The 16,355-nt window shown below is 49.3% G+C and overlaps 1 protein-coding gene across 7 annotated transcripts in view; it reads right to left on the reverse strand.

The window, feature by feature from the left end:
• The window catches only part of SUSD6 (sushi domain containing 6), a 93,624-nt gene that overhangs the window by 7,549 nt on the left and 69,720 nt on the right, over window positions 1-16,355 (reverse strand). For all 7 annotated transcript variants that reach the window (XM_019922059.3, XM_019922054.3, XM_019922066.3 and 4 more), the window contains 2 exons: window positions 2,932-3,129; window positions 1,829-1,967 (listed from right to left, as the gene is read on the reverse strand). In XM_019922059.3, the coding sequence (XP_019777618.1) occupies window positions 1,829-1,967; window positions 2,932-3,129 (337 nt within the window). The remainder of the gene's footprint in view (window positions 1-1,828; window positions 1,968-2,931; window positions 3,130-16,355) is intronic.

Genomic DNA, 16,355 nt, shown 5'->3' on the forward strand with positions numbered 1-16,355 from the left:
AACTACCCAAAAATATATCTGCTTCAGCTGCTGTCTTGTTTGTTTTCATCCACAATCCAATTATGGATCATGCATTGCACTTAGTTGTCCTGTCTCTTGCATCTCTTTTAATCTAGAACAGGCCAATCTCAGCCTAGAACACTACACGCCACAGCACTGTCTGTGATGTCATGTCCTCTTCTGTGTGTCACACCAGGAGACAGTAAGGTCTATGGCTGGACCATATTATTATTGCTGGACTGTTTTATTTGTTCTCAATTTCCTCACCTGTACCTGCAGATAAAAATCTGTACTACCCAGTTCAAATGGCACACACACAGTGAGGATGACAGAAGTGGCACTCATAAAAGTGCTCAGACATTTCTGGAAAGAAGGGAAACTTTGATGGCAGGGTGGCATCCGAAAGCAGAGTGCATCCTGGCATGCGCTTAACTTTCGTTATTCAAAATAACATTTTTTTTTTGTTTAAAAAGTAATAGATGTACAAAATTTAAACAGGGTCTATAATGAAACCCAAATCTCCCTGCCTCTTAGGCAAAACCAGTTACTTTGAACACACTGACTAGTTAACTACCAGGGGAAAATGATCCCTAATTTGGAAGAAATGAGGAACAGCTCGAGTTGACTTTACGTGGCAGTAGCCAATTCTTTCAAATAAACAGTCCCTTCCAAATCTTCTCTTGTCTACTAATTGTTTAACTACCTTTAAAAATAGCTGCTACCCCCTGCCCCAAACAAAACAAAATAACAAGAAGAAGAATCACACACACAGTACACACAGATATTAAACCGGTCCTTGTCTGTGCATTCCAAACCAGGAGCATTTTATTTAATGCAGTTTAGTCTGCTCCTTCGTGCCTGTGCCTGACAACAGTCACTGAGGAAGGGCTGTGGATGGACATAAACTGTTTTCTTCAGAGGGAACGAGGAAGGGCCAGGGCAACCCAAGCAGGTAAGGGGGCCATGCCAGCCTGGGAGAGTCCACCATGAGGGACCCACCGGGGGCCAGGTCCCCACCATTGGCCATTCCCACCCCAACCTCACCTATCCAGTCTGGGATGATTTGTGGCTGGTGCACTCACCTGGAATAAGGAAAGTGACAAAGGCAGGCAAGAAAACCACTTCCTCGGTTTCTAGTATGGTATAGTGCAGTGCTTGCCAATCCCAGCTGCACGTCAGAACCACCTGGGGAGCTTTTTAAACCACTAATGCCAGGCACCCATCCCAAACTAAAGAAATCAGAACGTCTGGGGATGGAGGCCCAGGTGCTGGCGTTTGTTTTTAGTTTCCCACAGGTGCCTCTACGTGCATCCAGGAAAGGGGAACAGGGAGACAGGGCAGTGGCTCACAGCCATGAGCCTGCATCCGAAACGCTTGGAGGGCCTGAGAAACACAGAGTTTCTCATTCTGTTGGTCTGGGGTGGGGCCTGAAAATCTGCATTCCTAACAAGCTCCCAGGTGATGCTGATCCTGCTGGGACCACACTTTGGGAACCATTGATGTAGGGGAAATAACATGCCACTCGAGTTGGACAGACTGGGGTTTAAATCTCACCTCTGTCGTCACCTAGAGGGAGGACCCTGAGTGAATGACTTAACCTCTCTGAGCCTCAGTTTCCTAATCTGCAACGATCCTGTGAGGATGAAGACAATGTATGCAAAGCAAAAGCACAGTGCCAGGCACATCTGGAAGCTTAACACACGGCGGGGCCCTCCCCTTCCCCCGGGTGCACACAGACCAGCAGAGGCCAGCAGGCCCTCCAGCACCCCTCTGCCAGCCAAAGGCCAGCCTCCACCGTGACGCACGCCGCCCGCTGCCACTGGCTCACCTGCTGTGATGGAAAGACTTCAGCTTTGGCTGCAGCAGCACAAACAGCACCACCAGGAGGAGAATGAGCGCCACGGAGCTGGCAGTGGAAGCCACGATGGACAGCGTGGGGACCCCGAGTGACGTGTGTGCGTCTTTGTCTACGGGAACAAGCCATCGTCAGACGTGTTTTGTACCCTGACACACGGAACGTGAGCCCCACGGCTGACCTTGTCAAGGGCCCCCTGCACAGCGCCACGCTGAGACGTGCTCCGTACGGCCAGGGCCGCTTTTGGAGTAACGGTGCAGAGTGGCTTTTACATCAGGGAAAGGGGACGTTTCCCTATTCTGTTCCTGAATCTAAAATTCCCTTCACTTCACTTCCCTAGAGGTCTTACCTTTATAAACCCCATCTGATCCTGTCCTTAAGAGCAGGCTGGAAGACATGAACCATCCAAATGCACACATCATTCCACCATCTGAAGTCCCACCCATGTGGCAGGAAAATTTATAAGAACAGGGCGGTAATAACAATCTGTTCTAAGATCCTGCAGCTTCAGTTGTAAACCTCAGGCCTGTCCCCACCCTTCTCTGGGGTGTCACGGTCTTGAAGTTCGAGTGAAAGCACAAAGATGGCTGCATGACACACTCTCCCGCAGGCAGCTGGATTTCCTGTCATGCATGACAGGAGGAGGCGGAGGGGGATAGGTCTTCTGGCCAGCTGGACTGCAGCTCCGTGACAAAACAGTCCACTTCCATTCAAGGAAAAATAATATAAAAGAGACACTACAGAAGGTGCTCGCACCGCGCTCATGGGTTAGCAGAACACAGTCGGAGGTCACCGGCACTGGGCTAGGCAAACAAGAGATCCAGTGCATCAAAGGGACTTTACATAGCACAGCAGATGCCTCGGTAGCTCGGCTGAAATGCACTGGGACACGCACCAGCAATCCAAATGCCTTTCACAGAGACATGAAATCCCAAAGGAAAGGAGGCTGCAGGGCATCCGAAGGGCCATATGCTGCCCCACAGCACAGGGTGCTCCAGAGGGAGCAGGTACCACTTCCCGGGAGTTAGAAGAAAGCAGGAGCCCAGCAGCACCCCTCACTCATCCGCCAAACTGACCCTCGTTGAGATGACAGCTGATCTCCATGGCGGGCTTCCACTCGCCATTCTTACACGTCAGGTACTTGTAATCACCCTTCAACATGTAGCCTTCAGCACACAGGTACTCGATGACGCTGCCCGAGTTCAGGGGGTCTCTACAGGGCCGGGGGTGGCAGATGTAGCCACCATTCTCTGGCTCCGGGGGCAGGGAACACACTGCAAAGACAGAGAGAGCAGAGGTACAGTGGTGAGGTTTTCCAGCGAGACTGCCGTCAGCGACAAAGAGGGGCAGCTCTGAGGGCTTCAGCAGGAAACACACCAGGAGCAAAGAGCCAGCCCCTTGGAAAGGCAGCCGGCCAAACTCTGCAAGTTCAGGTTGCCAATGACAGAGGGAGGCGCCCTGGCAACAGGGGAAGCTTGGCTGCTTGCAGCACTTCCCCTCGCCCTCCCTCCCCAGCACTGCGCCTTAGGACAACTGCATCCATCACTGAACAGGAGACTTCGACAAAGCTGAACTCGCAGAGATCTAGCGCATGTGGGGCTTTTTCAGCATTTTATTCTTTTATGATTACAAATTGTGTATTCTTTTTTTTTTTAACTCTCAGTCTATCCCTCCCCCTGCCACCCTTCCCCCCTGGTAACCATAAGTTCATTCTCTAAGTCTGTGAGTCTGTTTCTGTTTTGTAGATAAGTTCATTTGTATCTTTTTTTTAGATTCCACATAAAAGTGATATATATTTGTCTTTCTCTTCCCCTGACTTACTTCACTTAGTATGATAATCTCCAGGGCCACCCATGGTACATATGTACAATGGAGTATTACTCAGCCGAGAAAAAAGAATGAGATAATGCATCGCACAATGTGGTTTCAATAAAACTCACTGAAATACACAACGAATCAGAGTGACAGGTGATAAAACACTGGTAACCTGCACAGGGGAAACATTAGCCTTGTTTCCAACATCAGTACCAGAAAGGATTCCTTCGCATGATAAAAATGTGACTTCTTGGCATCAGAGGGGATTTCTGATGCATTTCCTGGGAGGCTTCCCAGGCCCCCATGCACCACCCATTCCCTGACTAGAGCGGTCACTGGCATCACTCGTCTCTATCCCATGGTAACGCCCATTATTTTTCATTCAGGTAGGACTGTTTAGCTTTAAAAGCACCTTCATTGACCTCCTATCTTATTTATTCCTCTGACAACTCCGTGAGGTAGTTATCATTCCTCCCTTTGAAGATGAGGACACTGGCCCACAAAAGTTAAATGACTTTTAGCCAAGTCAGGCAGACCTGGGAGCAGAGCCAGGGCTTCCGATTGTAAAACCTGTGCTCTTCCCACCAGCAGACACTGCTTCCACCCTAGGAGTGAGCGGGCCTTTAAGGAGTGCATATATGTCAAGGTTGCCTCCCCTATGAACAGGTCAGTTAGGGAGATGGCAAGTGGTACCTAAGTGTGGTGGGAACGCTGGTGTATAGGTAAGTTGCAGTAATACATCAGAGGAGCCGGAAGGCCTGAGCAGCCCAGGGAGAAGGCAGCCTCCCCTTCTGAGCCTGGACAGACACTACAGAACTGAAGTCCCCAGGCAATGGATCATGGGGTATGCCTAGCAAAAACAGGAGGGGACAGGAGGAGCACTATGGGATCACTGTTAAGAAGGCTGGGCTGGCGGAGAAGACATGCTGGCAGGTGGCCAGGCACCGACAAACTTCAACTTACCACAAGCCTTACCTACCAAGGCAGGAAAGATGAAAGTCTCTAAAGGACATTTGATTTTGCTGACAAATACCCTGTCCCCATCGTGACTACCACAAGGACATCAGTATGAGAATAAGAACTGCTGGGTTTCTTTTCTTCACTTCCTCTAACAGACCTGGAGCCTCTGACTGTCTGAGAAAAGGTGCTCTCCCTTCATGGGACCACCCACCACTCTCTCACCAAATGCCACTTCCCTTCAACCTGCTATTAAGCAAGATGACTGCCAGCCAGGCTGTGGGGTGGATACTAAGTCGAAAAAGAGATGGTGGCTCCCTGCCCTTGGGCTGCTGATCACTGAGACTAGGAGAAAAGACTCCATATTTAAAGCTGTTAAAACCCTGGGGCAGGTCCACAGGGATCCAGAGACGTCTAGGCAGCCTCTCTGAACCCGGCAGATGAGCCCAGTAAGCCCCCTCAGTCCCCTCTAAGCACACACCTCCTCCTCTAGACTCCTCCCACACCACCCACCTCGCCCAAGGTCTTGAACAGGAGGGAGACACAGGCATCACATTCCTTCTGGCGCCTCTCTCAACTCTGGCCAAGCAGTTCAAAGAGCCGGCCAGCTGGATTTCCAAAGGAAACTCAGCAAACTGCTTTACCCTTTACACTTACCCTCTTTTGTTCAGGGCAACAAGCCTGCCACAGATTCTCCCGGCTCTCCTTGGGTTGTGTCTAATTGGTTCATTTCCTCAGGGTAATTAATGATGAGCACCCGGGGGGCACTTCCCGAAAACAGGCAGGACCCACTTACAGGTCCAGTGTGCTGGGGAAGACAGTCCCAGGGGAAGGGCTGCTCATTCTAAAACCATTCCCGCTCTGCTGGGTACTTCTGCCCATAAAGCCCACATCTTCACGGAATCTCTGAAAGGGGCCCTGGTCATCACCTGGCACCCATTTTTTACGTGCAAAAAATGAGGTCTACAGAGAGGCGACTTACAATTCTATTTCAATTCAACTAATATTTACTGATTACTGTGTAGGGATCATTGTGCTATGCTCTGAAAAAGGATAGAAAGATAAGCACTTCAGGTACTTGTAGCCAAATAGGGGTATGACAAGTAAGTCCACACATATATTTTTTAATTAATTAATTAGGTTGGTTGCAGCAGGTCTTAGTTGTGGTAGGTGGGCTCCTTAGTTGCGGCTCGCTGGCTCCTTAGTTGTGGCATGCGAACTCTTAGTTGCGGCATGCATGTGGGATCTAGTTCCCTGACCAGGGATCAAACCCGGGCCCCCTGCACTGGGAGCTTGGAGTCTTAACCACTGCGTCACCAGGGAAGTCCCAACACATATATTTTAAAAGTTGTTTTCTTCACGGCTTCTGGGTTTTGTGTCTTGGCTAAGGACATTTTCCTAAACATACTCTCCAATATCTTCTTCTAACGTTTTATAGACTGGGTCCTTTGTTATGCAGATAATACCTTCATAGAAAAAAAAAAAAAATCTTAGGAAACATATACATGGTACAAAATCCAAAAAGGAAGAGGGTGAATGTGGAAAGTAAGCCCTTCTCCTTTCCTAGTCAGTGCCTCTCTCCAAAGATACTCCACACAGATTTATTCTAATACACATCAAAGAAAGGGATTAGTGTCACAAGAGAGGGAACTCAGAGCAGGAGAGACCAGCGTTGTGTGGGGAACGGCTGGGAACAGCTCGCGGAGGAAGTGGCATTTCCAATGGGGCTTGATTTCAGCAGGAAAGGAGGTGGTGGTTTGAAGCTAATGCGCCAAAGTGGGACCGTGTAGATGAAGCCCAGAGAGCAGCAAGTAGCCTAGGTTAGCTTGGCTGCATAAGAAAACTTGGCCGAATGAATAAATAAATAAAATATAATGATAACAGTAGTAGTAGTAATAATAATACTGTGATGAAACCATCTTGTAGAGGCGTTGGCTGCAACAGGAGGTGTTTATACTATATTCAATGGGCAGAATTACAAGAGGAGCTGAATTTGATATAAGATGGACAGAAGTTGAGAGAGCTTTTAGGGTAGGTCAGCTGTAGAGCAACCCCTGCATGGTGAAATACACTGGACAAAAGTTCTTTTATGTTTGTCTATGAGGATCATACAAAGGAAACAAACTACACTACGTTAGGTTCAGCGTCACAAAGGGACTGCCCCAGGTCCGAGGAAGAAATAAGGAGGCCTTAGAAGGAAAAGTCAGAAAAAGGCAAGATTGTTTTAAGACGCCAAGAACATAAGGAAAAAAATATGGCCCAATCAAAGAGCAGAGTGGGAGAGCCGTGGCAAAGAGCAGGTGCTGGAGAGACCCTCTCAGTGACGCCTGGGGTTCACAGGAACGGGAAGAACATCAGGAAGAGCAAATAAATCATTCAGTGGCTTCCGGAAGCCCCTGTTCTGGGCAAGAGGCTGACTTAATCAGGCGTGCTCTAGGACAACCCAGGTCCGCAGGGGGAGTTTCAAGCTGTGTTCCTAGTCCCAAGAAGACAATGAACTCATCTGATTTGGCAAAGCTGCATAATTTCAAAAAGAGAGGGAGAAAAGCCAGAAGATGGAAATTTTACAGAAAAAAATCAATTAGCTCTCCTTAGCTTCCTTCTCCGCTTTCTGTTATCTCTTACACCCACTTAGGCCTCCAGTGAGCACAGGAAGCAGCGAGGTAATTCTCCAGGGGGCCCCGCAGAGTGCCTGGAGCACAGCAGCCATTGAGCGAGAGACCATGTGACCAGCTGGTGAGGGTGCAGACGGAGGAGACGCAAGGCGATCTGGCTGATACTTCTACCCCAGAGTCCCCGCAGCCTAAAACCATTAGCAGAAACCAACAAGAACCCCCAGTCAGCACTTCTAAATGTGTTTTGCTTTTGCCGTTTTGGGGACCAGACTTTTAGGAAGAAGAGACAAATTAAAGACAAAACAAAGTCTTGTAAGATTCCGTAGCAAGGGAATCAAAACAAGCTCCAGGAATGGCCCTGGGGTCAAAGTGTTCAGTTTAACAAACTGAACAAATACCTGAGCCCCTTTAAAACGAGGTGTGGGGGCGTAGGGAGTGTGAAGCTCAGCTTGAGGAGAGGAAGCAGACATGTAAACACCTAGCACAGTTAAAAAGACTCAACCTAAGAGGTGTCCATCTGATGTCACTTATCAAGAAAACACTATACTCCCACACACAGCGCCTGAGGGCTTAAGAAACTGTGTCGGTGTTCACTTGCAGGTTTGAAATAATGTCGTTTTACACCAAAACCAGTGCACTGGCATTGAGAACACAACTGAGCACAGAGAAATAGGTGCTCAGTGAAGGTGTTCAAAGGATGGCCAGAGAAAAGCTTCCCTGGGAATTCAGGGGAGAAGGAAGTGGTTCCCCCAAACTCACCACACCAACACGGCAGCTGTGGCCATCAGGGACACAGCTGAGGCATTATCAGACGTGTCCCTGTGTGGCTATAACTCCATCAAACAGTTAAGAGCGAGCCTCTCCTCACAAGACGCTCTAGCAGGGCCACAGAAGCAAAGGAGACAGGACCATGCCCTCAGAAAGTTTACAGTCTACAGGACACGGACACACGCACAGCCAACTCTGATGTAAAGGAAAGAAGGAAGTGTTCAAAGGTGAGCTCTTCTGTTGGCCTGGGGTGACCTTCTGGGTAGGGACATCTTTTCTGTTCATCTGAGAACCGCTGGCGACCAGAGGAAGGTGAGAGCCCAGGCAAAGAGAAACGGGAGAAAGGGGAGGAAGGAATGGATGGAAAGCACACACCTAGCACAATACTGTCCAACAGAAATATGATGCGGCCACACAGGTGATTTTAAATTTTCTTAGTAGCCACATTAAAAATGTACAACTGGTGAAATTCATTTTAATAATATATTTTATTTAACCAATATATGCAAAATACATTTTTGATCGCTCAACGCATAATCAATATAGAAATTTATTAATGCGATATTTTATATTCTTTTCATAATAAGTCAACACTTACAGCACATCTCAAGCCACACTAGTCGCATTTCAAGTTCTCAATAGCCACCTGGGGCTAGTGGCCATCGTACAGGACGGCACAGGTGCTAGGGATCTGAGAACAGTGGGAAGGGTTCAGACCACACAACTGAGTGTGAGACAGGAGGCTAGCAGCAGATGAAGACACCACGGAGCACTGAGGGTCCCTTCAGGTTGTTTTTTAGAGCACTGTCTATGTGCTTGCTCTCAAAGCCCTTTCTTGATATATGAAGGTCCAATTTCTACTTCTAGCCCTCAATGGTTTGCTAGGAACAGAGAGAACCAGAGAAAAAGCAAGGCAAAAACAGCAAAGAAAAGAAAAGAAAAAGTGCAGATTTCAAACGTGCAGATTTCTTTTTGCACGTAAGACAAGGAAAATAATAATTATTGCAAACAGCATTATTACATGTGCCAGGCACTCTTCTGAACTCTCTCTTTACACGAAGCAGGTGCTATATCTTCTCCATTTTATAGTAAGAACAATGCTCCAAGCCACACATCTCTAGATGACTCAACAGGCGCTCTGGCTCCTGAGCTGCAGGCCTGACCACGAAGCCAAGGTGGGCCTGCAGAGGAGGGCAGGACACCAGGCTCCATTCTGCGGCTCATCCCCCGATGGACTAGGCCTAGGGCCTTTGGAACATCTAGCTACTCTGTGAAAGGTGTGAGCTTGCTAGTTCAAAGGGGAGAGGATTCTCCTCAAGAAAACCTCCCCAGAAAGTTGGTACTGGGCATTCCAGACAAATGCAAGGGGGGATGGGGTATCACATCTGACTACAGTCTAAAGGTTCCTTCTGAGGTCTCCCTTAGAAATCTCAGTAATTACAGCTCCTAGTCACTGACCATCGACTATATGCCAAGTACCAGTCTAGGCACTTTACATGTTTACCTCATTTCAACTTCACAGAAACCCTGTAAGAAACATTATTATAACATTATACAGGGAAGCAAATTGAGTGAGAGAGGTTAAGAAACTTGCTCAAGGTCACCCAGCAGGTAAGAGGCAGAGTCAGGATTTGAAGCCAGGAGGGGTGGGGCCCACTCCACGGCACTCCCTGGGCAGCAGCAAGGGTGCTGAGCCCAGCTTCTCCTCCCACACCCGCATCTCGGAAGGGGAGCCACAGAGAGAGGAGCCCAGTGACAAAGACAAATCTGAGTGCTGCCCGTGGACACTGGTCTCTCTGGGACTCAGTTTCAGTACACACAGGCACTGAACCAGATGGCCTCCGAGCCTGCCACTGGCAAATCTGTGTAAGCTGGGTGGACGGCCAGCCTCACCACCTCCTGAGATTCCTTCATAAAAGTCCTACAGCCACCGCAGTTTTGAACTGAGCACAGGGTGTGAGAGGCTCCAGGAAAACCATCCTGTCTGTGCAGAGGCTCCTGCAGCCAGCATCAGGGCAGATTCCTACCCTGGGCACGTGGTGAGGTCAGAGAACCAGGCAGGCGGAGGTCAGTTAACTCAAGAGAGAACCAAGGGCTGCTTCTGTCCATGGCTTTCCCTGGCTTTCTGCCTTCCTGACCCCACTCAAATAGTCAAAAGTCTAAAACAGGCTGCAGCGAGAGGGAAGAGAGGATTTCTCATGCCATTTGCAACCTTCCTCTCCTCTAAGACAAACCTTCCTAGCAGTCAGACAGGAAGCCCATTGTCCTGCCAGGATCCCTTTTCTCATGAGAACTTTCCACATGCCGGGAGGAGGGCCAGCTGCAGGGTGCTCAAGGCCTTCCCAGGGTGTGGCCCTGGAGCCGGGGTGGAGGCTCAGTGGCAGAAGCCACCACGGCTTAGGCTGTCCCCACAGCTCCTCGCAGGCCCCTAGCACCACCTGCCTGAGAGGGGCCCAGCCCAAGCCCTGCTCCGGGGGCCTGGCAGCTCACAAGTGGGTCCGGCTTCAGAGCCTGTCCCTCTTGTCTTAGGCCTGAGTCCCTCACTCCCCCGACCTCACAGGAGAGGGGACATGCCAGCCAGCAGGTCAGAGCCCACAAGAAGGAAGAACATTTTCTTTATTGAACCCTGCCCCGAACATAAAAACTCTTGTCACCTGGAAGTAGCCATCAAAGTCCCTAGTCATTCTGAAAGAAGAAGTGCTAATCCTCTGCCTGGAAACCCTGACCTGAAACTACAACGGGGTCAACTGAAACCCAGCCCATCTTTCAAGACTCAGTTCCAAGGTCGCCTGCTCCAGGACACTGTCCCAAAGAGAACTCAGCAGCACAGGGTAGAGATTACCAGCCTGCGCCTACAGTGAGAGCACCCGGGGTGTGTACCGCTCTGACAGTCTCCCACCACGTGGGCTCAGGGGGATCTTCCCACGCGCCAGTTCCCTCATTTGTAAGATGGGGACACTAAAGGTGTGTACCTCACAGGGGCGCTGTGCAGATTCATCACAATCATGCAGTAAGGCACCCGGTGAAGGGCCTGTCACACTCCAAGTGCTCAATAAACAGCAGCTTATCACTCCTCCTCTGTTTTCCCCTAGCATCTTCACACCTCTCTATAAACATCACTGTATTGCCGTCTCTGCAATTATTTTCTCACAGGTCAGTCCTTCCCCCACCTCTCCATGAACCCACCCACCTACCCAAGCTGTAGGGCAAGCATCTGTTCTCCTTCCCGTTCTGATTCTTGTATTCCCAGAACTCGGCACAGAATCTGGCAGAGAGTAGACGCTTAGTAGAAAACTGACTTGACTTGGAAAATTTTGCCCACATTTCAAGGCACTACCTTGTTTGTAAATGCAAAGGGTCACATGGTTTCCGATTTGAGATAAGTCAGGAGCAGGTAACAGCTGAAACAGGAGGGAAGGGGGCAGGGCACAACCTTTAAAAGAATGACACAGCCACAGGACAAGACAAAACTGGTTAGAACTAACCAGATCCACGATGCCACTTCCAGTGGACCTTGAGCCCCATTGTACGCTCATTGTAATGCATTAGCTAAATGGTAACACCCACTAGCGCCATGACAGTCCTGAGGCCAACCATAATAGGTCAAAAAGTGGGCGGTGGCCCAATTCCTGGAAATCCCCGCCCCTTCCCCCAGAAATAGTTGGAATAATCCTCCCACTCATTAGCCTATGAAATTACCCCACCCATAAAAACTAACCACCCCATATTTCCAGAGCCTCTCGCCTTCTGAGATGGCCCACTGTCTGTGGAGTGTGTTTCTCTCTAAATAAATCCACTTCTTACCCATCACTTTGTCTCTCACTGAATTCTTTCTGCAACGAGACATCAAGAACCTGAGCTTCGTTAAGTCCTGAAACCAGGTGTGTGATCTCAGTTAAAAGACGGTGAGTTCAAGTCCCAATCTCGCTTTAGGCTGGGTTCGAGTCCTGGCACATGGGTTCAAGTCCCAATCTGAGCTGCACGGTTTTACAGCAGAGACTCCCTCTGCATAGTACATCTCATGTTCTCTAAGTTGGCATCTACCAGTGAAAATATTCTCCCAGCCAACCAGGATCAGGGCCACAAAGAGTCAGAGCACGGTCTGACGGATGAATCTGGGTTTGACCTAGGGGGCCTAGGGGCCTGCCCTGCAACCCTGTCAACTGCCTGAGCTCTTCTGAGCCTTGCTCCTTGACAGCCAATACCCACCTCCGTAAAGTGTTTGAGGGGACAGATGAAACTGTGTACCTGAAACTGTCTTGCATCATGCCTGGCACACAGTAGGCACTGATAAATTCTTCACATTTATTTTCACATTGTAAACTCAATTCCCACCTCTGGTTTTTGGAATGGGGCAGGGCAAAGACTCTGGCAAAGAAAAGAAAAAGGACTGCTTCAGAAATTTCTGGATATCTGGAGAGAGGACAGGCAGAGAGCAGAGAAGGATGAATACTTCGGAGGGGCTTGCTTTGCTACCTCCTCCTCCAGCTCAGTAATATGCCAGCCCCTTCCCCACTTCTCAGCAGAGACTGGGCTGCTCTTGGCTGACAAGTGGCCTCCATATGGCCTGTTACCCCTTCTCACAGCTCAGGGACTTGGGGGACATGCTGTCAGCTGGGACTGCACGCCCTACCCCACCCCTAAACTGTATGACTGCTATAAAACGGGCAGGCAGGAGGACCACTCGCCTTCTCCTGCTGCTCCAGGCCTGGGCTGTACAGCATCCAAAGCCCCCCACCCAACGCAGTGACCTACAGAGCAGCGCCCACAATTGTCTGCCGCCCCCGCCCCCAGGATGTTGGGACACAAGCAGAGCTAGGGAGCCAGGCCATTCCACAGGCATTAACAAAATGATACTGTGTTCCCTTAAGAGTGGTAGTTAAAGGGTTAAGAGAAAGCAGATGTTTATTTTTTTCCTCATCAGCAATTGCTACTTCCTGGTCTCATCTCCTTCATCCTATCATCTAAGGAAGTTGCACACGAGTCGGCTCTCGCCCTCAGAATTCCTCACCTCCAGGAGGAGGTAGGCTGGTCCTCCGGAGGAAGGCCCCAGTCAGCTGCTTAAGGCACTGTCCAACCTCAGAAGGATAACTGATGAGCGAGTGATAATTAACTTAGGAGTCGGGCTTGGAGTTTACAACAGGGTTGCACTCTTGGGTACAAAGCTCAGAGTTGTGGTTTCATTTCCAATTCTGCCATCTAATGGAAATGCTTCATGCCAAGTCTGGTGCCAGGCACACACAGCAGGCCTTCAAGAAACACCAATTTAAATTTAAAATAAATTTAGAGATCTCTGTTGCCCAACAGGGTGGAAGTGACTAAGAGAATTAACATTTACCACCAGGTGCTACACTAGGCACTTTAAAGTCGCCATCCTAATTAATTCTCCCATCCTGTGAGGAAGGAAAGTGAGGCTCTGAATTTAGTAGTGGCCTGAGGGTACACAGCCACCCAGTAGTAGAGTCTGGATTCCAACTCTGGCTTGCCTTTCCCCCCATTATAGGGAAGCTCCCGGTCTACAGATGCCACCAGAAAAACTTACCCCAAGACCTACAGAAGTATAGCATGGGGGTGGGGTCCATCTGACAAATGTTATAGTAATTCCTGTTTGGAGAAGAATGTGGACTGGTGAGTTTGCCTGTGCCCAGAGGACTCAGCTCGTATCTCAAGTGGGGCCCCATTTTCCCAGAGAAGTGGTGGGGGGAAGGCAAGACAGTGTCCTTCACTAAGCTCTGAGCATTACAAACAATGGAGCGCTTTAAGGAGTACAGATCCCAAAGCTGCAAGTGGGAGAGGGTATGGGGGCATTTTCAGCTGGGAACACAAGCCTTCCAAGAGGGATGCCTGACTAAATGCAGAACAGGGACGCGAGCTAGAGTAGATAGAGGGCTGCCCTTCTGCCAGCTGCCCAGAATACACAGGATCCCTGGGGCAGCTCTGCCAAAGCCCAAAATAAACAGCCTCCTCTGCCGTGTATCTCCAAACAGTGAGTCAGGCAGCGTCTTGCTTATGCTGGGTGCTCAACAAGCCACTGCTACTTACCGAGGCCCACACAACTGCAAAGAATGAAAGGAAACAATCGATAAACTCTACCCACGGACGGTGGCAAAAATCAGCTGAGGTGGCAGAAATCAGCTAGGGGGATGGCCTAAAACCAGCAAGCACCACACTTCTTTGAAAAACACTCACCAGTAATTGAGGGGTAAAGGCCTGAATAATCTTTCCTGAAAAAACAGATGTGACTGGGTCTCCCTGTGACAGACAAGGTGCAAATAACAGACTACGAGTCTCAGGCAGGCCACGAAGTGAGCCCTGTATATTCTGTAGGGGCTTGTGTCAGGCTGACCCTACCACGAGACTAAAGGAAATAATAAAAGGGAAAAGCTGTTCTTTTGGAGGGGGGTGGGTGGCATGGGGAATGAAGCTAGGGCTAGGGGTCTTGTCTTTATCACCTCTGAACCAACAAGTATAAGGAACACTGTGACAAATGGACCATGGGAAGATACAGTCAAAAGTTAGAGTCCACTCATCTGGAGAGTCTTCTCCGTCCTGTGGGGGATGGGATTCTCTTCTTTAAACACTTCATCTGTTTAAACCACCCCGTCTCACATAACCAGCACAGGAAAAGGAGCTTGTCAGGCCTTCTTGGTTTCCTCTGCATCTCCTAGAAGGGGAACTTATCAGCCTGCGCTATCATTAGCTGACCAAAGGCGGTGAGGAGTCAAATCCGCCCAGAGGTTTGTTTGTTCTTCCCTACTTTCAACTTGTGGATCTTTCTAAATTTCTGGACCAGATGGAGTCAGGGTACTCCTAGCAGATCCCTTTCCTCTCCCCAGGCAGCAAGGAAGACAGGAGAGGCTCTCACCTCCTGTGAATCCACTCAAACCCGCTGTCAGGTCCAAAGCAGGGCCCCTGGCCCCCAAGGTGCTTTCTCACACATCTGGGACTGGCCTCCCCTTTGATTTTAGCCTGAGTATTTATTAGCCTGACTCTGACATACTGTCAAGACTCCTTGATCGTTAAACAGAGCGACCCCAAAAGAGATTACGGAAGCTTTGGAGACAGAGTCTCAACCACGCTTTTATTGGCCACACTGAGGCCCACGCTCCTGTTACCTCCCCTGGCCTCTCGGTCTTTGGACCCCTGACCCTGGCAAGCCACTTTTGACTGACCAATCGAGATTCCTGGTCAGAAGACTGTTGCCTGCTGCAGCCTCACCCATTCTGTGCCTCAGGAGATAATCTTTTGTATTCCAAAGAATGCCTTTCACCCAGAAGAGAGGTAAAAAACATTTGCAAGCATTGATTCTTATTCTCTCTGCATTTCACTCTCCTAATAGGAATGCCTTCCTCAATGTAACAAATAAATATCTATGAGCACCTACCAATGTGCCAGGTTGGTGCTAGAAATTGAAGAGCAAATAATACACAGTTCTGTCCCTGAGGAGACTTCAGACTCTTTGGGGAGATAGATGAGGAGCCCAAGTACCTTATAATAATAGTAACATCTATGCTGTTTATCCCCCAGAGTTCACGTAGGGATTACATGTATCCATTCATTCTTTCAACAAGTTGTTTTTTTGTTTTTTTGGGTTTTTTTGCGGTACGCGGGCCTCTCACTGTTGTGGCCTCTCCCGTTGCGGAGCACAGCCTCTGCACGCGCAGGCTCAGCAGCCATGGCTCACAGGCCCAGCCGCTCCGCGGCATGTGGGATCTTCCCGGACCAGGGCACGAACCCGCGTCCCCTGCATCAGCAGGCGGACTCTCAACTACTGCGCCACCAGAGAAGCCCTTTTCAACAAGTTTTTACTAAGCACCAAAGCACTGTAGCCGGCAATGGGAGAAGGAGGGTTGGGAAGATGGCAAAGATATATAGGTCCTACCCTCTGGGAGCTTACTGTCTAATAAATAATCACAATAGACACATGTTAGAAATCACTATGGGCTAAAATAAGAGGTTCTAAAGAAAGATTAACCCAATGAGGAAGAGATGAGAAAGGAAGAAAGAAATGATAACAGAACTCCAATTCTAGGGGGAAGCAGGATTGTGACCACGGGATAAAAGACTGTGACTATAGGATTGTGACTGGGCTAAAGGAAGGGGGAAGAACACGCAAGGGGGAAGATAAGGGCATGAGCAGCAAAGGCAGAGGAGCAAGAAGAGGCCGTGTGTGTGTGTGTGTGTGTGTGTGTGTGTGTGTGTGTGTGTGTGTCTGTCTGTCTGTCTGTCTGTGGAAAGCAGCAGGTTTAGCAGGAGATGGCTGGAAATTGAGAAAATCTGGCTGGCGCCAGAACAGGGAGGGCCCTGACTACATAGCTAAGGAATGAAAAAGTCTTGGGTTCCTC

This window comes from Tursiops truncatus, chromosome 2 (genome assembly GCF_011762595.2).
Source record: "Tursiops truncatus isolate mTurTru1 chromosome 2, mTurTru1.mat.Y, whole genome shotgun sequence".
Lineage (NCBI taxonomy): Eukaryota > Metazoa > Chordata > Mammalia > Artiodactyla > Delphinidae > Tursiops > Tursiops truncatus.